The following is a 24,929-nucleotide window of genomic DNA, read 5'->3' on the forward strand; positions in this document are numbered from 1 at the left end:
CCAACGCTTGGGAGAACCTACTTGGGAAGACCTGAACATGGATATAGGTCATACCTTTTCAAGGTGCCAGGGAAATTTGGTGTTTGGTCTTTATCATAACTGCATGTAGTGGGTTTACATGGCAAGGTTTTGGTAGCGGGGGGCCACAGGGGTGGCTTCTGAGAGAAGAATCAAGAAGCTGCCCCATGTTAAGATAAGGGCCCCACCACTGGCAAGAGCGAGGCCAATAAGCGATGTTGTTTGCACCTCTGTGAGAGCATATTTAAGAAAGGAAGAAAGAACTTCTGGGGAACAGCAGCTGGGAGTGTGGAGTGAGAACCAGGCCAGCAGACACCAAGGTCACTGCAGAAGGAAGGCAGGAGGTGCTCCAGCCATGGAGCAGCAGTTCCCTTGCAGCCTGTGGAGAGGCAGAGCAGGCTGTCCCCCTGCAGCCCATGGGTCCCACACGGAGCAGATCTCCACGCTGCAGCCCGTGGAGGAGCCCCCGGTGGAGCAGGTGGATGTGGCCTGGAGGAGGCTGCAGCCCATGGAGAGCCCCCGCAGGAGCAGGCCCCGGGCCGGAGCTGCAGCCCGTGGACAGGAGCCTCCACAGGAGCAGGGGTCTGGGGGGAGCTGCTGCCCGTGGGGGACCCGTGCTGGAGCAGTTTGCTCCTGGGGGATGGACCCCGTGGTACGGAGCCGTGTGGGAGCAGTTCTTGGAGAGCTGCTGCCTGTGGGCAGCCCCCGCAGGCTCAGTTCGGGAAGGACGGCATCCCGTGGGGGGGACCCCGCGTGGAGCAGGGGCAGAGTGACCGTGAAGGAGCAGTGGAGACCAAGCACTAGGGACTGACCGCAGCCCCCATTCCTCATCCCCCTGCTCCAGTCTGGGGGAGGAGGTAGAAGAGGGTGGATGGGGGGAAGGTGTTTTTGGTTTCTTTCCTTTGTTTCCCACTTCTCTAGATTATTAATAATAGGCAATAAATTTCTCTAATCTCCCCATGCTGAGACTGTTTTGCCCATCATGATAATTGTTGAGTGATCTCCCCATCCTTATCTCAGCCCCTGTGCCCTTTGCATTGTATTTTCTTCCCCTTTCCTTTTGAGGAGGGGCAGTGAGAGAGAGCATGTGGTGGAGCTCAGCTGCCCACCTGAGTAAAACCACCACACTGAACTATAAATTTTTCCTGACAATTGTCCTTTGAAGCCAGTCACTATTAAGCAAGCAAAGATGCCTCTCTTCTCCCTGAGAAAGGAAACATCTACAAGAATCATAATCAACACCACCAGATGAAGCTGGTCTAGGTGCCTTACTTCCCAACCAGAAACAGGCCTGAAGTAGTGGTTTGTCACGGCATACGGCCCGTACAGGCTACTACTGCTTGCTTTGCATTACCTCTGCAGACAAAACTGCATGCAGTAAGACATGATACACTTAGCAGGCTAGGGTGTGCAGACATACTTCAGTACCTGTATAGGAGCTCACCACCAAACTCCTACAGGTCTCAATTCCTAGTCCTTCCAGTCACAATCCACATTTCTCTTCCTTCAGCATGACAATGAAAGTAGGTTGGTTTTGTTTTTGTTTTTTCCCAAAATAATTTGGGTGCTACTGAGGTCCTGTTGATGTCTCAAGAGGCACCCAACTTTCATGATAATATCTGTCGTCAGATATGCAAGAGGAACTTTAATATTTAGAGAGAAGGGGTACAGAACTGGCCTGGTGAAAAAGCATCAAAACACAGTAAAAGTTGAAAGCTGCCCAGTAAAGACCTCTCATGGGCAAATGGAGATGTGGTCTAAAAGCATATGGCAGCAAAAGACAGTATGTTCTGAAAAGAACAAGACCTTCCTACTTCTAGAAACACCCTTCTCTCCAAACTAGAACTGTCACTCAATGACCCTGCAAAAGACCATTAAAAATATCCATTCAAAAGATACACCCAAGGCAATACAAATCTCTGCTCCTCACAGCAGTTAAGGCAAGGCAACTAGGTTTCCTATCTTGGGACAGTCATTCACATTCAGAACAGAAAGCAAAATACACATTCATCATTCATTTAATTTCTTTTACTTCCTACAGACAGGCACCCAAAGAAATCTAACATATTTTTGTTTTTTCCATCATAATCCAGATACTTACAGGAAAGTTAATGAGAGGCTACTGTATAAAGTGGCATGTGTATGCCTTAAAGAAGTCTTCATTTTTAAAAAAGCAGCATTCTGCTCTAATCTCAACTAATACTAAATACTAAAGAAAGCAACAAGAAATTTGTAAACCAAACTTCACTGCATGATAAATAACTTTCTGTGAAAAGCTGTAGGCAATGAATTACACACCAAAAAATCAAACTCCATGGAACTCACATCAAAATACAGAATAAATTAGCCAGGAAATAGGTCAAGTAATTCTGATATGTGATTATTCAAAAACATTTATAACGTAACTGTCCTGGTTCCAGTTACTACTACCACTACTAAAAAAAAAGTAGAAATAATTTATGTGGCAAAATCTGGAAAAGGAAAACCAAACACTGTAAAATGTATTTGGTTTCTCTCATAATCCAAAACTATGTTTGTGTAGATTTACAGAGTAAAGACTCTTCTGGTTTGCTCTGACTGAATACCATCAGTACTGAATTCTTGAGGACTGCTCAGATTTGTCTTTAGTTCTGCACTCTGTTGTTGACTGGTCTTGGGACAGATGAGGGACAAATACTTAGAGAAAATAAGTGCTGACATGCAGCTGAATTTATTCTAGTGATGATTTTATCTTTATCTGACTGTCCAGTAATTGTGATGTTCTAAACATGGGATGTTTGGAACAGGTTTGACTAGATATGCCATTAGACATACCAGTCTTCATGCTTTGTAGACTCATCCACAAGTCCACAAGAACCATGTGTATGCAGGCAACATTCCTCAAAAGGCTGTTGCAGTCTGTGAAAAATACTATTATAGTGTGACCAGTGAGATCCTTCTGCATAATGTCCAAGTCAGAAGAGAGTGGCAGACATCTCTGAAAGCTGTCTGGGCAGTGATAGGATTGCCTATGGTTTCACAATGTCCATCTTTCACATTTTTCTTACTCCAAAAGTATATGAACAACAGAGATTGCAAGAAGATGTTCAAGATACAACCAACTGACAGTCCTCTGTTCAAGCACAAGATCGAGTTAATTTGATGGTTTTTTTGGCTTTGACTTGTTTAACTTTGAAAAAATATTGTCATTAAAAGTCTGTGGAAATCTTTGATTATGTATTACTTACCAGTGCCAAAGCTTTCCTCCCCACAGAGTGAACAACGTCCAGAATCCATGAGATTGGAAAAATATCTCCATCCTGTTGGTGTTTCATACACAGGAACCTTCATTACTTTTGCCACTCTATAGAAGACAGAATAAAACACCAACAATTAAGACTGTGGTTTTTTATATATATGGCTTGAGATCACAGTATCACAGAATGGTTTAGGTTGGAAGGGACCTCTGAAGACAATCTGGTCCAACCCCACTGCCAAGCAGGATCACCTAGAGCACACTGCGCAGGATAGCATCAAGGCAGGTTTTGAATATCTCCAGAGAAGAGACTCTACAACCTATCTGGGCTGCCTGTCCCAGTGCTCTGTCACCCTCACAGTAAAGAAGTGCCCTCTCATATTCAGCCGGAACCTCCTGTGCTTCAGTCTGTGCCCATTGCCTCTCGTCCTGTTGCTGGGCACAACTGAAGAGAAACTGGCTCCATCCTCTTGGCACCCTCCCCTCAGATATTTATACACATTGATGAGGTCTCCCCTCATTCTTCTCTTTTCCAGGCTAAACAGGCCCAGCTCTCTCAGCCTGTCCTCGTATGACCGGTGCTCCAGTTCCCTAATCATCTTCGTAGCCCTCCTCTGAACTCACTCCAGTAGCTCCATGTCCCTCTTTTACAGGGGAGCCCAGAACTGGACACAATATTCCAGGTGTGGCCTCACCAGGGCTGAGCAGAGGGGGGGATCACCTCCTTGACCTGCTGGCAACTTCTTCAGTTGAGGAATATTGTAGGTTTCGCTCTGTCTCCTGACAGCTAGACTATGAAGTAAAACACAACATGGCAGACCAACAGCACCATTCAAAACTGATCCTTGTCTCAGAAACCAACATCAGTCAGAACCCAGGTACGTTTACACACTGTAGTATTTTCATATATTCTAGGAATAGGTGTTCATTTTTGTATCTATATGTTACACCCTAAAAACGGTGTTTATAAATGAGATCAAGTAAGAGTTGCTAATACCTATTTGAAAAGAGCTAGAGAGGTACTTGGAGTAAAAAGAATTATCAGAATGTTTAATCTTAAACTCAGCTTTCATGTCTGTGTAGAGTTAGAGGCAAGTGTACCTCTTGTGTTTATACAGCACTAGCTGTATTACTGACCCTTAGATATATCACTGCATAATAGATGTTATACAGTGCAGAGCTGAAAAGGGCTCTAGCTGGCTCTGCAGAAAATAAAAAACATAAAAGGATTTAATCTCTGTGTGACAATAATTGCAGGCTGGGAACGGGACAATCCTGCCAAAATGTAGAAAACAATCAAACAGAAAACAGTGACTAACATGCTTGAAGAGCAAAACTAATTCTCTTGAGGTAGCCTAATAATATACCAGGAATATCTCTGTTTGCAGAAATGTTCCAATATCCTGGTACTGTTAACAGAGAAGGAAATCTCTTCCCTTTCACTTTTCTGTATTCCTCTAGTTTGGGGACAAACAGCCTCAGATGGACCTATCTTGATGAGCATGAGAGTCTCCCAGAGACTGTTATGCTTGTTGAAAGTTTTCTGTTTACTAGGCCAGCTCTGAAAATACAGATAATGATTTGTTGGTATTGGGTTTAACTTAGACTATGTCTTTCAAACAAACAAACATAATATAAATATAAATACATATGTATAAAGTTTATAGTGAAATACAAGACTGTTTCTAGCAATTATTTTTTGTTTGTTCTTGATTCTCACAGACTTCAACAGAGTAAATAGACTTTAACAGAGTAAATAGTTAGAAGCAGCAAATTCAGGCCAACTTTAGCTACTACTGTTCAGCAGTGCTGGAGGGAAGATAGTTACATTATATTACGCAACAAGCAAAAGATCTAGTAAATAAGGTACTCAACAATACACCATATTCTAAACCAGAATGATTTCTGCTATAATTTGTGTCCAGAGGAGATTCACTTTCCTCTCTCTGCCTGTTTTCCCCATTTAGACTGTCACTTTTTGAGCAAGGACTAGTACTGTTTTCAAAGCACTGTAAAAATAAAAGGCTTCAGTCCCAGCTGAGTAACACAAACCACAATAACCTTCATAATAATCTTTCTTTGCCTCAAAGCTACAGAAAAGCAATAGTATTAATAAACCAACAGTCTGTCTGAATTAACATGCAATTATTATAATATCTGACAAGACTGGCATCTCATCAAAGCAGCACTGCAAAGAGCCCCATCCTCAGTGTAGGGGTGTTACAATGACTAGAGGGTGCAAATTGGAAAAATATAAGGCTACTCTTACTGTACCCAGCCCAAGATTATCCCTGCCTTGCCCATAAATCTATGCCTATGGTTAGTAATCTGAGGAGAATGTACACTTTAAATATGACAACTTTAAAGAATCAGTATCTACCAGTCACAATTATTGGCAGCAGAGCATAAATATCGGTGAGCAAAGGATGGACAGATCAATTCAATAAAATCTTCTGCATTTATAAATTCTACACAAAATGCTTAAATTTCCCATACTAAATTTGTGACATCACTAAACACTGAAGATGAGAGCTATTGAAAGCACACTAAAAAATAAGCACCATCTTTTTTATTGTCATTTTGCTGAAATAAAGTGGAAGTCCCAATAAATACAGCATGTGCCTTTGTGCAACTTGGAGACATTTACAGCCGATGACCACCCTGGAAAATATGGATTCCCACAGGAAGATGAACAAAATACTCAAAACTGCAGATTAAGAGCAATAATGTGTTGTGTCAGATCAAACAAATAATAACACAAGCTACAGGACAATAACTCTCAGAAGATGGAAACAAATATTTTGTAACTGGGAAATTACTAAATCTTCAAAGCCATGGAAAATAGAGATTGAGCAGTGGTGGAGGAAGGGGGATTTTCAGTACATCTGCATCTTTTGAAACAAGAAGCAAGACAGGCATAACACCAGTGTTAAAAAAAAAAAGTATCTTCAGTTACTCAAACATTTTTTTTCAGCCAAACTGCTTTCTTGTAGACATGACAAAATCAGAGCTTTCAGTCACTGCAAAGGCAGATACGTAAAAAGAAGTGCCATCTGAAACATAAGCATTGCATTTCTCGTGGTCCAAAATTTGGTAGTTAGTTTCTATGTACTAATGAAGATTCCAGCACTCTCTCACGCAGCATAAGACTTCATGAAAAGTTTAAAAAACACTAAGAAGACATTTATTCCACTAGGCAAAGAAAAGCTTATGATGAGGATTCCTGGAACATGTAATTCTGCATGAACAATTGGTCATGGTAATTGTACTCGATCACAGATCCAAAACAACAATCAATCTATGATGTTTTTAGCAATGTACTTTTACAGGATAGTTCAAACAAGTCTATGTGTATGCAGCTTTTAAAGTTTTTCTTCTTCTTTCTGCATGTTTAAACTGGAGTCTGAGTTCTTGAATCCCTAAATTTTGGGGAGTTAGACAGGTGGTTACCATAAAGTTTTTGCTGTCTACATAAGATCTCATGGTCAGACAGGATACTATTTCTCTCAGAAAATGAGTTTTGGAACTGCTGTTGCAAAGAGATTATAACTTGTAGAAGTCACGGACACACTGTCCCACTCTTCTGAGGAAATTTTGTATGTTATTATATACATTTGAATGATGAATCATCACCGAGATACTGATGCAGCAGTGCTTCTGTAAGGACAGTACCTAACCCTCTGAGTTCTCTGTGTGTAAGTGTCAACTGTCAAGAGTTCTGACTCAATGGTTGGAAAGTACCTCCAGAGCAATTCAAAAGAAAAACTGGAAGAAAACATGCCATATGAATAGGTTTCTTTTCCTAGTCTGTTTGAAGCAAAGGCATTCTATTTATGTCTAACCACACAGTTGATATACCTGTGTTTATATGTTCTGTGAGTATGAACTATGTGGAAGGAATACAGAAAACCCCGGGCATTCTGGTTCTTCTCACCTCAGACATTTAATGGGACTGACTTCAAACAGTATTCTTTCTTGCTTTCTCTCAGCGTAAGTGCTCACTACATCAATGAGATTACGCAGTAAAGTTTCTTGTGTCTGTGTGTAGCACTAAGAAGCTCTTGCTAGACTGGGACATAGGGCATTTACACTTCCACCTGAACTGTAGGGCAGCCACTTCAGTTATTCTGCCCATATCAGAGCTAAAAGTACTTAGGTTCCCAGTATGCTGAAGTACAAAGAAAAAAAAATCAAGAAATAGTAGACTGTACTTTTTACAGTTACACATATTATTTAAAACTATGTATGCTTTGTGAATTAAAACAAAAAAAAAGCACATGTTTTTACAAGGGGAGATAATAAAGTGAGTAAAAATAAGAACATAATTACTGTAAGGATATGTAGTAACATTTACCCTTCTACTGCACAACTCAATTCTCATTTTTATTTTCAGGATCTATTCCCACACTACCTATACTTGCTGTCCATTTTTTATTAAAACATAAAAACACACACAATGCAACTATGAGAAGTAGCTTGAGCTATTTCATCACTGAAAAGCAGAATTACTGGAGAGTTTAGTACCAACCAAGAACTGTTAAGCCAGTTCTTGAGCTCTACAGTACAGCTCACCAAAGAATGAGCTGGCTAGTTCATAAAGAAGGTAATAATGAACATAGGAAGTAATAATGAACATAGCTTCATAAGGAAGACCAGGACTTTTGAAAATTTCCTGTCAGGAAAAAAGAATTAATAGCTAATTCTGAAATTGCTTCTGAAAGCCTTGAGAAACAAATGTGGAAAATTTACCTGTTCTGCACCAGGCAAGTGGATAAATTATCTTACAGTTGAACATCTGAATATCCCAGATCTTCCTTGTACTTCATTAACCATATGCAGATCATCTAACTATGAAAACAGAGGATACAGGACTCTCCATGGTCCAAATCATTTTCCTTGGCACAGCAGTAACAATGTTATCCTGCTTAAACTGTGTAAAAAGGTAACTCTCCATTGTGAAGAAAAAAGAAAAAAAAAAAGAAAAAAAAAACACATTCTTTTATTTCAAAGAGTTAAAGGAATTAACCTTGCGAGACTGTTCTTTCAGTTTTCCATCCAGTGAAAACAACGAACTACTTTTCACAAATGGCCAAACAAGGCAAAGTGATCCTTGAGGGTATCTCTCAGTCACTGTGGTTCTGCACTAACTAAACACCACTGGTTTAAGCAGAATTATCCATACATTCACAAAAGTTAGAGGAGGGTTTACTCCAACCTATTCTCTACAATGCCACAGAAAGACCTGATGAATACACATCATTCAGATACAACAAATGGCCTGGGGCAAGCTGACTTTCTTGTGCGCAGTGAAACTTTTATAACTTCTGAGAATAGATCAGTAAATCAAACAAAATTATCCTGCCAGAGTCATAATGCCTGTTCACTGCAAAGATAAAGGTCACAACACTGAGGGAAGGGCTTTCTTTGACAGGCCTCATGAACTGGTCTAAATAACTGGCTAGAGTTTTGCATTGTAGATTTAATGCTGGCTAGGGTAAACTGCGGTGTTGCATTCATTCTGTAGTCTTAACCTGGAGGAAAAAAAAAAGAAGATTTCAATAAAATAATTATTAAAGAAGTAACTATTACATGTCTTCCTCTCATCTTCCACCACCTACAGGTGTCAGCTGCACATCTGAAGCATGCTCACAGACACTTGGGTGAGCAGACGTGAAAATACAGACTTGCATTTCATGGACATATTTTCTTCAAGCCTATTCCACTCTGTGGAGCCAGTGCTGAGGTAGACAAGGTGCTGTAACTTGGGCAGCAAAGAGCCCCATTCTGCAGGAGGGTAAGCACCCTCAAAGCCCAAACAAAGTCAATAGGAATTGAAAGAATTTGAGAGGCAGACATATGGGTCGTTGCAGGAAAGCATGCGGTAGTGGCATTTCTCAAAAGATACCTGTAAGATCTTCTTTCAGAGTTAATGGCTAAAAAAGAAAAAGGGTTCACACTGGGTCTTCTAAACCTCTACTTTAGCCACTGAAATATACTCTGTGTTACCTGATCTCCAGCCGATTAAAAACCTCATTTTTTTAAGGCCTAAAGCGTATTTTATTTTAACGTAAAGACTATGATTTAACTGAAGCTAAGAAAGCCAGTTTTTCTTCCCACTTCCGTAGTCTTTCTTCACACAAAGGACAGAAAATATCTCAAGTAAGAATCTGCATATGATTTATCAAGAAAATCATCTCTCTAGCTGCAATATAGTCTTCTGGCACAGTCAAACCTTGCTGCACAAATGCTGAGTTTTATTTGATATTTTATTTACTCAGATGCTTCAAAATGTTTGTAACTCCCTGGACACTTCTGAGATCATAATAACTGACTTATGTTTGCCTACATCAATTTTTCTGATCCTTTATTAGAGATCCTGCTTTTACTGTTCTCTAGCCACATCGTACAGCTTTTGTCTTCACAGGCTTACTTAAGTTTCCTTCAACCAGTCCTAAAATTTCATTCTTTTGGAGTACTGAGATAACATCCAGGATTGAACTCCTAACATGCTGCCACACTTTCTTCTCCATCCAGTGTTTGCATTAGTTAGCTCACTCCCTCTCCAACTTTCTAAATCCCTTTGTTAAGGAATTTTTTTTAAACTTCCTTGAAAATATTCATTGTCTTTTCAGCCACAGAGTCCCTATCCCATTCTCACTGCATGATGTTTCCACTCCGGTGTTCTCTTCTCATTGATGCTGCAGAACTCCTTGCTACTTTGTTTCTCAACTCTGGAAGTCTAATTCTGCTCACCTCTGGTCAGTTTCCTCTTCATTATTATTTCTCAAGGTGCAGGAGCCATGAACTAAACAGTTTTAACTTTCTTCTGTGATATCTTCTGCAACTTCCCCCTTTTTCTTTTCAGCTCTGAAACTCTTAACAGCCTGTGAGAAATTCACAGCAGTAGCAATGACAGCACTAGCACTGGCACCAAGTATAATGTGAAATAGATGTTCTGCTTCTGGATGTTTTCACTCTGTCTGCACCGCCTTCCCTTAAAAGGCTTCGACTGCATATTGTGCAAGGAGCAGAACTAAAACAAGTCACCTCCCTTATACGGTCAAGTATTACAGTGTTACTCCCTCCCAGTCTCTAATTTATTAAGCAAAAAGCAGTGGAATGCTAAGTGCTCGCACACAACTCAGATAACCAGGACATGTCACTAAGATAAGACGTAAACCGCTATGGTTGGCAGAGAGGCTGTCAGGACCACAAGGCAGGGAAAAAAAAAAAAAAAAAGAAAGAAAGAAAGAAAGAAAGAAAGAAAAAAAAAAGTACTTACAAGACAGCAAGTTAATTTTCTTTCTGCTTTTAAGTATGCTGCATCTCACAGAGAAAGATTACAGTAACAGAAACTGATAAACAAAAAGCACCCGAAGACACTTTTGCTACGAAGGATCTAAAACTGTTTGGCTTTTTTTTCGTTTTGCCACCTCCCCACCCCCTTCAAAGTTTTAACTCTAAGATACTTCTGTGGGTAGACTGAAAGTGCACTAAATCAGTATCTGGTGTTCAAGGTAGTTTCTGTCTTGAAAATTGGTAACTTCAGGTGAATTTTTTCACCTGGCTACAGTTCTGGGTATGGTTACAAATTGCTAATAAATGCAGAAATCCTATTACTGCTAAATTATATTCAAGACAGTTTGAATTCCCTTTCCATCAATGGAACCTCTTGGCACTCATGCAGCATTAAGCGTGGTGCCAACTCACTGTTCCAATAATCTCTTCTGCTTCTTAGACTCACATTGGCCCTTCCCTGTGTCTAAATGCTTTCAACAACACAAACTAAAAATTATCCCAGCAGAAACGGAAAGTCATATAAACACTACCTACCTTTCATAGAATCATCGTATCATAGAATCATTAAGGTTGGAAGAGACCTACAAGATCATCTGGTCCAACCATCATCCTACCACCAATGTCACCCACTAAACCATGTCCCTAAGCACCACGTCCAACCTTTCCTTAAGCACCCCCAGGGATGGTGATGCCATCACCTCCCTGGGCAACCCGCTTCAATGCCTGACTACTTTTTCAGAGGGAAATGTCTCCTAATTTTTAAACCTAAACCTCCCCTGGCACAACTTGAAGCCATTCTCTCTAGTCCTGTCACTAGTTACCTGTGAGAAGAGGCCAACCCCCAGCTCCCCACACCTTCCTTTCAGGTAGCTGTAGAGAACAATAAGGTCTCTCCTGAGCCTCCTCTTCTCCAGACTAAACAACCCCAGTTCCCTCAGCCGCTCCTCACAGGACTTGTGCTCCAGGCCCTTCACCAGCTTCGTAGCCCTTCTCTGGACATGCTCCAGGGCCTCGATGTCCTTCCTGTAGTGAGGGGCCCAAAGCTGAACACAGCACTCGAGGTGTGGCTTCACCAGAGCTGAGTACAGGGGGACAATCACCTCCCTGGTCCTGCTGGTTACACTATTCCTGATCCAAGCCAGGATGCTGCTGGCCTTCTTGGCCACCTGGGCACACTGCCTGCTCATGTTCAGGCGAGCATCAATCAGCACCCCCAGATCCTTTCCCTCTGCACAGTTTTCCAGCCACTCTGTCCCAAGCCTGTAGCATTGCATGGGGTTGTTCTGACCAAAGTGCAGAAGCCAGCACTTAGCCATGTTGAACCTCATCCCCTTGGCCTCTGCCTATTGACCCATCCTGTCCAGGTCCCTCTGCAGGGCCTTCCTACCTTCTGGCAGATCGACACTTCCCCCCAACTTGGTGTCGTCTGCAAACTTACTGGAGGTGCACTCAATTCCCTCATCCAAGTCATCAATAAAGATATTAAACAGGATGGGCCCCAGCATCGGCCCCTGGGGAAGATCACTGGTGACCGGTCGCCAGCTGGATTTAACTACATTCATCACCATGCTCTGGGCCTGGCCATCCAGCCAGTGTTTAACCCAGGAAAGAGTGTACCTGTGAAAGCCATGGGCTGCTAGCTTCTCCAGGAGAATACTGTGGGAGACATGCCTTGTAACACAGCAACCATACATACCAGAAACTTATTTGAGCTACACGGAACACTTTCATTTTCAGCACAATCACCACTATATCGCATGGACATGAAGTATTGTGTGGACGATAAGCACTAAATTCCTAAAACAAATGAATTAAAAATTTAGTATCTCCCTTGGGCCTTTGAAGTTCATTGGATTTTTCTTTTAATTATTATTATTTTTTTTTTGACAGGAGAAGGACTCTTTGTCAGGGAGCATAGTGACAGGACAAGGAGTAACGGCTTTAATCTAAAAAAAGGTAGATTTAGGATAGATATTAGGAAGAAATTCTTTGTTCAGAGGGTGGTGAGGCACTGGCACAGGTTACCCAGAGAAGCTGCGGATTCCCCATTCCTGGAATTGTTCAAGGCCAGGCTGGGTGGGGCTTTGGGCAACTTGGTCTGGTGGGAGGTGTCCCTGCCCATGGCAGGGGGTTTGGTGAGCAACCATCACTGGCTGATCTTTAAGGTCCCTTCCAACCCAAACTGTTCTGTGATTCTATGATTCCATGACTCCAGTACGAGCAGACTTGAGGAGACTTGAGAAGGGAAGTCTGGCTCCAAAATACGCACACAGTGGGGCCTTGGCGTAATTTACATTCCTTGTTGCCACCTGTAGGCCATCGTGTGAACACACAGTTCAATGTTTTACACCACCCTGTTTTCTTGCACACATTCTGTAACACCTCAGCCAAATTTTACAAACCCCTTGTGGGGAAAAAAAAAAAAAAAAAAGATAGCACTTTCTGAAGTACACGAGACACTTTACAAAACAGTGTTAAACTAACTTGTGTCCCAAGACCGAAAGGCAACTTTGGGATTCAATCACAGGTGGTAGAAGTAAATTGATGTGTCAGCTTCATAGCCAGCTGGGGAGCACTGCCGAACTGAAACACATTTCTAAGCAGGACAGCAGATGCAGAGATGCAGCACAGCTCTACTTGCAAACTCTGCCAAAAGGCTGCAGAAAGCCTCTGCCTCTTCCTTGCTTTTCAAGGAGTAAGTGGTCAAAGTAAAAACAGCCAGCACAGCTCCTTGTGGAGTCTGCTTTTGCCTTCAGAACTGACGTGATAATCCTATCCACTGTGTAAGGGTACTTTTTTATGGATACTGTACTTCAGACCAGTCTCCCTAATTTGCTCTAGAATGAAATGTCATTGATGTAGAATTAACTGGTGACTAGGCACAGTAAATGCACCTTTAATGAACAAAATAGAGAGCATTCAAAGATGAAATTTTTCACCCCACATTTGCATGCACTGCAACTTCTTTATTGTTGTAGCTATTGAGATATGAAATTACTGTCAATGTTAAAACTACCATTAACAGTAGTTACATGCATATTATCACAGTGAGATTGTTACCATCCCCAATTTGTGGCTAAGGGGATTATGAGGCATTAAAGTATCTCCTTCTGAGAAGTTAAACCACTTTTAAGAAGTTGCACTGAGAGAGACCTAATAGGCTTAGGTTTTATGGCCTTTAAGTACAGCTTTGGTTAATAAGTTCCCCTGTAAAGTTTGAATGATATCAAAGCATCCTAGCAATGAGATTCTATGGGAGACAAAAGTTCTCTGAAGAGCTACGTATTTAATTCAATTTAACTGAAGTTTGTGCATATGTTACCTACCTAAGTTTCCTTCTTTTCATGGAAATACAGCATTAAAGAAGTCCTACCATGTAAAACTGGACTTTATTAGAAACCCCTCCTTCAGACAGGAAACTGGCCAATGAACCTGCAACACCTGTTTCTGCTCATCCAGGTTATCATGGTATGGACGGTACTGTCAGCAACAAAGCAGTGTAGCTCAGAGTACAAAACACACAATTCTTTGCAGTCTCCAGAACCCTCCCCCCAAATCTCCTCCCTCAGCCTTTTAAAAAAAATTCTCAGCACTTTGACAAATTTTAGCATGTTCAGAAAAGAATCATAAACAGACACAACTGTTAGATGTTAGACTTTTGCATGATAATAATAAAATAGAACCAGATAAATACTGACTTGGTGGTGTTTGCTATAAGCAGAGTAACTAAGAGGCACTTTCTTGAAACTGCATTTAAAATTAGAATACTCCAATAATAAGCATGTTCAAAGGTCAAGAGAAAAAAAAATCATCCAATTGTTTAAAAGAAAAATTAATTTAATTATAATGAGAAATGGTTCACTACAAAAGAAGTATTTTTGCTGTTATTACAGGTAGAGGAACCAGACCTTATGTGAATTCACATCTAGCTGCTATAAATGATTCTCAGATACTTTTTGTTAGGAATTAGATAAATGGAAAATCCTGTTTCCAAACTGCTAAGAATTTTACCTGTGTTGGGTTCCTCACATGGCCAACATCTCTTTCATTTCTCTCCCATTGAATGTTACAAGTCAGAATGAATCCACTGTGTTTAAATCCAGATTGACTGTCAGCCCTAATGTCTATATCTGCACTGAGTTTGCTAATAGAAAGAGTTTATTCTTAGAATTTATACTAGTGTTCTTTTCTACTGTGTATGACAGAAAACATAGTCATGACTGCACAAGAAACAAGAAAAAAGACAAGAAATAAGTCTACAGCACTTCTCAGGTTCAGCTCCACAAAGCTGTCCTGCTCTGAAGGTGCAAGTGATAGTAAAGCATGTCATACTGTGCAACACAGCATGGTTCAGGGATTACTAACCTCACTGTGAAGAAGCTTATCTGTTAAGCAGGAAGCAGTCTGGTCTCATCAGTGGGGCACTGTTCTTCTGCTGGTTGATCTCCTGGTGCCTTGCTAGCACAAACACACATGCAGTGGGACTCCAGCTAGTGTCTCTGCACTGCTCTGTATTATAACATGTAGACATATGGGCTTACTTAGGCTTCCAGAAAAAACACTGCGCTGAGTGATGTAGGCATGATACAGGCACTGAATCTTCCCTGAGGTGGAGCACTCTCCAGAAACTTCTCAGATTTTATATGCTTTCAAACTAGAGTACTGTTTGTGGACAAGCAACCCAGCTTTCTGAGTTGTGTTCCACACCATTTCCATGTCTTCTTATGTCTTCTCAGCCCTGCTTGAATGTGCCACCCATGCTGAGATTTATGAAGAGGAGCAATCTGGGAGGCTTATGCTAAGAGAATGCTGACCCGGTCACGGTACAACTGCAATTTCTACTATACAGAACAACAAGTGTTTTATAGAAAGGCTCAGAGCCAAAAAGTAACAAGGATAGCACATAATAAAATGGGGGAAAAGATAAAAACATTGAAGTCATGGAAAAACGAGTGCTTTGTGATTTTTTTTTATTCTCCATTCTTTTTTTTTTAATAAACTATTAAAAAGGTCTTTCATATTTCCATTCAAATCTCTGGGGTTTCTCACAAGCCTGAAAGTTAAGTGTATGCTTAAGTATTTTGCTGAACTGGTGCCAAAAGGCAAAAGTCAACTATTTTCCTTTATTGAGTATTAAGCACCCATTAAAAAATCAAGAGTAGTTACTTGCACTGTAAAGCCTGCTTCCAAGAAATCTAACAAATCCAGCACCTTGCAGACAGAAATACTGTTCCTTATGAAGAGAAAAAAAAACTGATGCCAAGGTGGATAGGTCTGTGTAAATAAAGATAAGTTCAAAGGTTTATTATTTTAAGGGGAGGGAAGAAGTACTTCTAATGCACAAAAATGGTTGTGTTCATCCTCTTGCTCCTGATTTCTCCTCATTGTGTACATCTGTATAGAAAAACAGGATGCTGTGAACACACACCCTATAAGAAACCCCAGCAATTCTTTAGTGTTAATAAAAAGAGTTGAGATACTTGTCTGTGCTGAGACTAGATATTGCATGTGTTCCTCCTGCCTAGACCCTGCAGGTCCCTCATTTTCTTTAACCAGAAGTACCAATCAGACATAAACAGACTCCAAAGTTTGAGGGAGGAAGGGCATCTCATCACATCCACATGGGGAAAGAAAACATTCTAAAATGAACACTTAATGAATGTTAAGAAGTTATTTTTGTCCTCTCAGTCTCTGCCCACACGGATTTGCCTCACTTATTATAACTTGGAGCAGTTTCCCAAGTTAAAGGGTGATGTTTAAAAGATCCTAGAGATAGCAGGTTAAATAAAGGGTGTGTAAATAAGGGGCTCATTAAACTGGGGCACGAGCAATGGGCACAGGAGGAATTAAGTAGACCCCTTGCCTATTTTGTCTCAGGTATGGAAATACTCTGAGGCATACTGAAGTGTTACAGGGACTCTCAGCCATTCATGATTAACAAACCGTAATGTGCTGAATGATCCTTCTGAAGAATTTCTAAGAAGATACTGCAGGGCTTTCCACAACGTTCTTCAGTACCACAAAGAATGGACTCATCTGGTACAAATAACAAAGTATTACTCTGAAAACATACAACATGTGGAGCTTGATTCTTCCTGCATTTGGTGGTGGCTATAAGAATAGAAAAGGAAGGTTCTGATGGGTTAGTCTAAGCTACAGTTAAACATTATTATGGTAAACTCAGCACGACATTCTACCAACACTTCAAGCCAGTGAGTTATAGAAACCTCAGTTTAGTCTCTCCAATTATACTGTCTGAGTGATACCCACTGCAAAGCCAATTTTTGCAAAGCAGAGAAGTCAGATGTAAACTGTAGGATGAGCACGCAGCTCAGAATGGTAACAAACTCAGTAAGATCCTAGAGTTGGCAAAGGCAAGCATGAATCAGGCCTTAAGCATTGCTAAATTATGGGAGAAAGAACAAAACAAATTACGTTTGTACAGAAGTTTGACAAAAAGAAATTGAGATCTTTTGATGTACCTGACTCATTTGAACAAGAAGTAATCTTACTGTTGCATCAGATCACAGCACGCTTGCTGTGAACTCATAGACTCATATGGTTTTAGACCAAAATTTCTTGTGCTTCTGTAGAACTATCTAAACAAGATTCAAATAGAAAGGAGGGATATAGAATTAGCTCTCCGTTCCAGAAGACTTAAGAACCAAGAGTTGGTGTGGACAGTCGATGCTGTCTGGCCCACAGAGGAGCAATCCTTAAGATTGCATCATGCCCAGTCTTCCCTACGAAGTCAATCTTCACATAGGAAAAAAAGACTGAAAAAATGTGACACAGAATTACTGCAGAGGTAAAACAATTCAGCAGACTACCCCAGCAATAAGTGATCAGTCAGTTTGGAACAGCTGCAAAAGAACATTAATTCTCCAATTTACAAATAGATCTATGACCAAGCTCATTTCCTAACACAATCCAGCAGTAAATGTCCAGAGACACTTGCTACATATGTACTTGGTCACTCTCCAGAATCACAGAAAGATTCTGCAGGCCAGACAAACCACCTGTGATGTCTGGACATTGACTTCAAGCAAGGAGGCTCTCTGGCATACTACAGGAGACATATAGCATGCTGTGAGTCTACATCTCTAAAAAACATTACGAGTTACTGGGGAAAAAAGGTATGGAGTGGTACCTTTAGTATGCCACCTTGCACCTTGGAGTGTATCCATAGACAGCATTCTGTCAGTCTTAAGGCAGGAGAGGAGAGGCTAAATTTGCTATCTAGGGTCACAGTATTTGTAGTGGCATTTGTGGCAGAAAACAGCCAAAGTGTGGGGTTGCTCTCTTATTCTTCCTAGACAAAAAATACACAGTAGAAGTACATAGTAAAAAGAAAATGTGAAAAATGTGAAGAAAATTGAAACATGGAGCAAACAACAATTCCTGAAAATCCCATAAAGAATGTGAATTACAATGATTACAGATGTACCTATACCTAACCTATATTAGCTATAAAGATTAATTATGTTTATGGCATTTGAGTAAAAGGATATAGTAGAGTAGCAGGAAGGTACTGATGAACTTTGCTAATTGGAGAGGGAAATAAATGCCGATTTGACATAAATGCCTTCTAGAGCACACAGATGCAGAACAGGCTCACATGGTACTGTAGTTGTATGCATGCCACATCCGAGATCCACAGTACCAAGCAAAAGAAAGAGAATGAAGCAATCCTTAAAGGAAATCTACAGACTGTGATTTAGTTCACACTGTAACATCTTGGCAACTTCATGATGTTGTTTTAGTGGCAACAAACACTACTGGTACACCGAAACCTTAATAAAAACCTAGGTATTAGTGCAGGTTCCTCAACAACAAAGACCATACTTCTCAGAACATCAAATGAGTAATAGAAGCGATGTAATAATGAAAACAAAAAAACTCTTACTGGTCTCATGGGCAAATCAGCTAGGGTAAAAATTATTTATGTATTACTGTGGTCAGCTAAATATATAGGAAACTATTCCTCCTTATAGATGCATATATATGTATAATGGACAGACGCCAGTGGGATGAGGTTCAACATGGCTAAGTGCCGGCTCCTGCACTTTGGTCACAACAACCCCATGCAGCTCTACAGGCTTGGGGCAGAGTGTCTGGAAAGCTGTGCAGAGGAAAAGGATCTGAGGGTGCTGATTGATGCTCGCCTGAACATGAGCAGGCAGTGTGCCCAGGTGGCCAAGAAGGCCAGCAGCATCCTGGCTTGTATTAGGAATAGTGTAACCAGCAGGACCAGGGGGGTGATCGTCCCCCTGTACTCAGCTCTGGTAAGGCCGCCCCTCGAGTGCTGTGTTCAGCTTTGGGCCCCTCACTACAAGACGGACATCGAGGCCCTGGAGCGTGTCCAGAGAAGGGCTACGAAGCTGGTGAAGGGCCTGGAGCACAAGTCCTGTGAGGAGCGGCTGAGGGAACTGGGGTTGTTTAGTCTGGAGAAGAGGAGGCTCAGGGGAGACCTTATTGTTCTCTACAACTACCTGAAAGGAAGGTGTGGGGAGCTGGGGTTCGGCCTCTTCTCACAGGTAACTAGTGACAGGACTAGAGGGAATGGCCTCAAGTTGCACCAGGGAAGGTTTAGGCTGGAAATGAGGAGACATTTCTTCTCAGAAAGAGCAGTCAGGCATTGGAATGGGTTGCCCAGGGAGGTGGTGGAGTCACCGTCCCTGGTGGTGTTCAAGGAAAGGTTGGATGTGGTGCTTGGGGACATGGTTTAGTGGGTGACAGTGGTGGTAGGATGGTGGTTGGACCAGATGATCTTGGATGTTTCTTCCAACCGTAATGATTCTGTGATTCTGTGATTCTACATGAAAATGTCATCACTTGGACACTGAACTGTGCAATATTTCCATGAACTCAAACTTTTGAGTTTGAAAACTTCTAACAAACAGTATTACAGTAACTAATGCTGTTTTTATCTGTTTCTCTTGGTTACAAATGCATTGGAAAGCTTTTCACATGAAGCAGTCTGAGTAACTCTTCATTATGGATTTGTTTTCTTCGTTGTGTGGGATGCTAACAGGTGTACTCATCATAACGTTCCATACCAGATGCTGTTCTCATGTTGCTTTAGTCATCAGTTTGAGATTCAAATCCAAAATGTGTAACTTTGCACCCTCTTTCATAAAAGGTTTAAAAGTCAGCTCCCAAAGGAAGTATAACCTTCAGGACAGAGAGCCTGTGACTCCCTGCCATGTGAAAACTTCATTGTCCCCTTCATACCAACTCTAATAGAATCACTAGAAACAGCTGTTCATATATACAGTATCTAAATACAGCTATGCTAAAAGCAAGGATAAAACAAGAGATGAAAGTTGCTCTGGTAAAATCAACTAGTAAATATAAGCATTTGTATGAGTATATAATGAGAGAGAGATGTGCTTTGGCAGCAACATAAGCTAACAGAATTTTGTCTTTCACATAATAAAACCAGTTGGCACATTGCTCAGAGTCCCTGTGAGGTGAAATTGCTCACACATGTACTGTAGATCCGCACAGAATCTGAGGTTTGATTGCAGAGAGTTCATAGTAACGATGACTGAAAAGTCCAACCATCTGGTAAGCATGTGACCACGTTCTCCAGATGTATTGCAATAATCCTTAATGTTATTCATGCCTTTCCTGGCTGAGACACAAAAAATCACTTTTCATTACTATTTCCGCATTCATATGCACATATATGGTTAACATCTATATATGTACATATATAGTTAAGACATGGAGAAGGCTGAGGTACTCAGCAAGTTCTTTGCCTCAGTCTTCACTGCCAGTCAGACTTCCCATGTCTCTCGAGTCCCTGACCCTCTAGGCAAGGGCTGGGGGGAGCAAAGTCCCTCCCACTATAAGCAAAGAGCAGGTTTGAGACCACCTAATGAAAGTGAACAGGTACAAGTCTAGGGGACCCGATGCCATGTATCCCAGGGTCCTCAGCGAGCTGGCTCATGGAGTTGCCAAGCCTCTCTCCAGCATATTTGAAAAGTCCTGGCAGTCAAGTGAAGTCCCCTGTGACTGGAAAAGGGGAAACATCACTCCCATTTTTAAAAAGGGTAGAAAGGAAGTCCCAGGGAACTCCAGGCCAGTGAGCCTCACCTCTGTGCCTGGCAAGAGCATGGAACAGATCCTCCTGCAAGCAATGTCAAGGCACATGCAGGACAAGGAGGTGATCCTGGACAGCCAGCATGGCTTAATCAAGGGCAAACAGTGCCTGACCAAGCTGGTGGCCTTCTATGCTGGAGCGACTGCATCAGTTGTCAAAGCAAGACTGACCAATGTCATCTACCTGGACTTCTGCAAGGCCTTTGACACAGTCCCACACGATATCCTGATCTCCAAATTGGAGAAGAACAGATTTGAAGGGTGGGCCATTAACTGGATTGAAGGATTGGCTTGAAGGTCACACCCAGACAGTGGTGGTCAATGACTGGCCAGGTAGAGGCTGGTGATAACTGGTGTCCCTCAGCGGTCTGTCTTGGGACTAGTGCTGTTTAATATCTTCAACAGTGATGCAGACAGTGGGACTGAGTGTGCCCTCAGCAAGTTTGCAGATGACACATGGCTGAGTGGTGCTGTAAACAGACCAGAAGGAAGGGATGCCTTCAAAAGAGGCCTGGACAAGCTTGAGAAGTGGGCCCATGTGCATCGAATGAGGTTCAACAAGTCTAACAGCAAGGTGCTGCACTTGGGTCAGGGCAATTCCAGACATGAGGACAGACCAAGAGAAGAACTCATTGAGAGCAGCCCTGCAGAGAAGGTTCTGGTGAACAAAAAGCTTGACATGGGCCAGCAGTGTCTGCCTGCAGCCCAGAAGGCCAACTGCATCCTGGGCTGCATCAACAGGGGAGTGGCCAGCAGGTGGAGGGAGGGGATTGTGCCCCTCTGCTCTGCCCTTGTGAGGACCCACCTGGAGTGCTGCATCCAGGTCTGGGGCCCCCAGCACAAGAAGGATGTGGGGCTGTTAGAGCGGGTCCAGAGGAGGGTTAAGAAACTGATCTGAGGGCTGGAGCACCTCTCCTGTGAAGAAAGGCTGAGAGAGATGGGGATATTCAGCCTGAAGAGAAGGCTCCGAGGTGATCTCATTGCAGCTTTTCAGTATTTAAAGGGGGCTTATAAAAAAGACGGAGAACAACTTTTTACTCGGACAGGTAATGAGAGAACAAAGGAGAATGCTTTAAACCAAAAGATGGGAGATTTAGATTAGATGTGAGTAGGAAATTCCTCACTCAGAGGGTGGTGAGGCACTGGCACAGGTTGCCCAGAGAAGCTGTGGATGCCCCATCCCTGGAGGTGTTATAGACCAGGTTGGATGGGGCTTTGAGCAACCTGGCCTAGTGGCCTAGTCCCTGCCCATGGCAGGGGGTTGGAACTGGGTGGTCTTTAAGGTCAGTACTGGACTTTGCCTGATTAAGGATTTGGCAAGAATTTCATAAAGAGTGCAAAAATGAAATGTCAAAAGGACCCTTAAGATATGCATAGTACAGGGAAAGAGAACAAAGTTTCATAGCCTACAGGTTCCTCATGAGAGGTGTGGAGGGCACACGTCTCACATTATTCTGCAAATCCTTACTGAGATTGTTGTCCGTACGTTCATGCCCGTAGGTGAGTCTCGGTAAGCACATCATTAACAACTGGCAAGACCTGTGACCTTTTACAAAAAAAAATCAAGAATCCCATGAACCAACTACAGGAAAAAGACTCTCCAGTAATTTGGAGTACACATGTGACCAATGATATTTAGCCTGCTTAGGCCTATTACAGTGAGGTCAGCTGGTTCAAAAGGCACTGTGTCTATGCTCATTAATAACAACACAAAACAGATATGAATATAACTACAACCTGTGGCACCAAAATGTGTTTTGATAGCAATTCAAGCTGGAGTTCCAGTACTCTGAATTGTCCAAGTAACAGAGAAACAACAGTCTTAGGTACTTGTCAGAAGTTACTGGCTGGTTCCACTGCATTTTCTTCCTCACCTCCCAAGTACTGTAATACTGCACACATCCTCTCACTCAGAGTCAGCAGGATAGCTTAGAAAATGATCAGAAAAAAAAAAAAAAGTGTAGTTTCTCCAGCTGGTTAATCTCTTGCATTTAAAAGAGAACAAAAAATGAAAGAACTGAAACTAAGATAGAGGTTTTCTATACATCACTTTGCTGATAATCATGGTAACTACAGGACTGCAAGAATGCTGGCAACCTTAACAATCTTGCAGCACCAGGATGTTCCAGCAATGGTCTCTTCAGAGGGCCACAGCACAATAAAAAAAAAGTTCAGATTGTAAGGTACCATGGGAGATCCCTAGTCCAACCTCCTGACCAAGGCAGGGTCAACTATGAGGTAAGATAAGGTTGCTCATTACTTAATCCAGATGGGTTTGGAACAACCCCCTTGTTCCAAACTATGTGTTGTCTCTTGTCCTCTCATCATACATAGCTGTGATGTGCCTGGCTCCATCCTGACATTTATATAGGTGGATACTACAGGTGGCTGCAATTATGTCTTGACAAAGACATCCCTTCTACAGGCTGAACAAACCCACAGCTCCCAAGACTTCTTTTAGGGCCTGTGCTCCAGCCCCCAGCTGTCTTGGCGACCCTTCATTGAACTCATTCCAACTTGAGATCTTTCCTGTGTTGAGAATCCCCGGTCCAAACACAGTATGTGGAAGTGTTTTCAAAAGTGCTGAGAATAATCAATTCCCACAGGCTCTGGGCCATGCTCTCATTCATACAGCCAAGACTGCTGCTGATTCTGGGACACACAGATGGCCCTCATCCAGCTCACTGCACACCAGGACCTAAGAGCAGGTTTCTATAGAGCTGCTCTCCAGCTCCTCTGCCTGCAGCCTGCGTCACTGCAGGGCTCTGCCATTTTAGGGACAGGATTCACCATCTGTCCTTGCAGAATTTCATCAGGTCCCTGTCTGTCTGTTCTTCCCAGCTGTCCAGGTCTCTCTGATACCTTCCAGCATACCAACAGGCCACCTTCCAATCTGGTATCATCTGCAAACTTGGTTATAGTGCCCTCCATCCCCTTCCCCGATCACTGATAAAGATTTATACAGGACAGGTCACAGGTGGACTCCTGCACTATCCCTCTATTTTTATTTTTCTTACGAGCTCATTAACAACTGGCTCATAAGCCTGACTACCAAACCATGTATGCTGACTTTTACCTGTATAGTTGTCCACCCATCCAGATCATAAAGTCCTGAGTTGAATAAAAGAGTATTGCAAAACACATTGTCGAAAATCTTGTTATGTCTGCTGCCCTACCCTTATCAACAGATTCAATTATTGTATGACCTAGGCAATTAGCTTGGTCAGACATGATTTATTCTAGTTGCTCACTAATTATGCCATCTAGATTTGGACTTTCTTCCTTAAAATTCTTCTGCTTTTTCTCTTACGCAAACTCCTCTGTGGATTTTAGAGATTGAGAGTTACTAAATATTCTGTGTGGTAGTGATGTTTGGCTGAGAAGGGAAAGGAAGAAAGCAGTTTTAGAACTTTATGATAGTGTTCACAGCAACAGAGAAAAAGAAAAATTAAAATGAAGAAGAAACTACAATATGCCACAGAAATAGATTGTTATTCCAGAATGGTTGAGATTGGCAAGGACCTCTGGAGATCATCCGGTCTAATCCCTCTGCTCAAGCAGGGTCACCCGGAGCAGGTTGCCCAGGATCATGTCCAGGTGGCTTTTAAATATCTACAAGGAGGGAGACTCCACAACCACTCTCAGCAACCTGTACCACTGCTCAGTTACCCTATAAAGTTGTGTGCTCGTTTGTTTGGTTTTTTTTTTTTAAAAAAAACATTTCCTTTCAGATGCAACCTTCTGCGTTTCAGTCTGTACCCACTGCCTCTTGCCCTGTCACTGGGCACCACTGGAAAGAACCCAGCTCTGTCTTCTTTATATTTGGAACACTGGATTTGGATACTGGATATTCTTTATATCTGGAATCTGCAATATTCTTATAGTAAAAATTACCAGAGTATTCCAGCACTTTTCATATATTCTGTTTATAGAAAGAATTTCATTCTGTTTTGACTGCAGTGTACTACGTGAAATTAAAAGTGATTTCTCAGACTCACACTAAAAACAGAGCTTCAATGGTAATTTATAATACTATTAAGAAAGGAAACCTCCATTCTCCTTTAATACTAGGTTCTCCTAAGAGCACTCTCTCTCTCACACACACACACACACACCACTCTTTTCACCTCCTTATTCTGATTCTGGAAAGATCTTAGGCCTCTTTCATTACTCCACAAAAGGAAGCAGAAGACAATGTTTCTGCTCCTTCAAAATTAATCTGACAATTCAAGTGACTAAGTCTTAAAGTAAGATCTGCTCTTACAGGACT

The 24,929-nt window shown here is 41.9% G+C and overlaps 1 protein-coding gene across 1 annotated transcript in view; it reads right to left on the reverse strand.

Moving 5' to 3' along the window:
* PGM5 (phosphoglucomutase 5) overlaps window positions 1-24,929 on the reverse strand; it is an 85,375-nt gene that overhangs the window by 30,930 nt on the left and 29,516 nt on the right. Inside the window, exon 7 of the mRNA XM_080572914.1 lies at window positions 3,246-3,361. Within this exon, the coding sequence (XP_080429040.1) occupies window positions 3,246-3,361 (116 nt within the window). The remainder of the gene's footprint in view (window positions 1-3,245; window positions 3,362-24,929) is intronic.

The sequence above is a fragment of the Anser brachyrhynchus genome (genome assembly GCF_964034855.1).
Source record: "Anser brachyrhynchus genome assembly, chromosome: Z".
NCBI lineage: Eukaryota > Metazoa > Chordata > Aves > Anseriformes > Anatidae > Anser > Anser brachyrhynchus.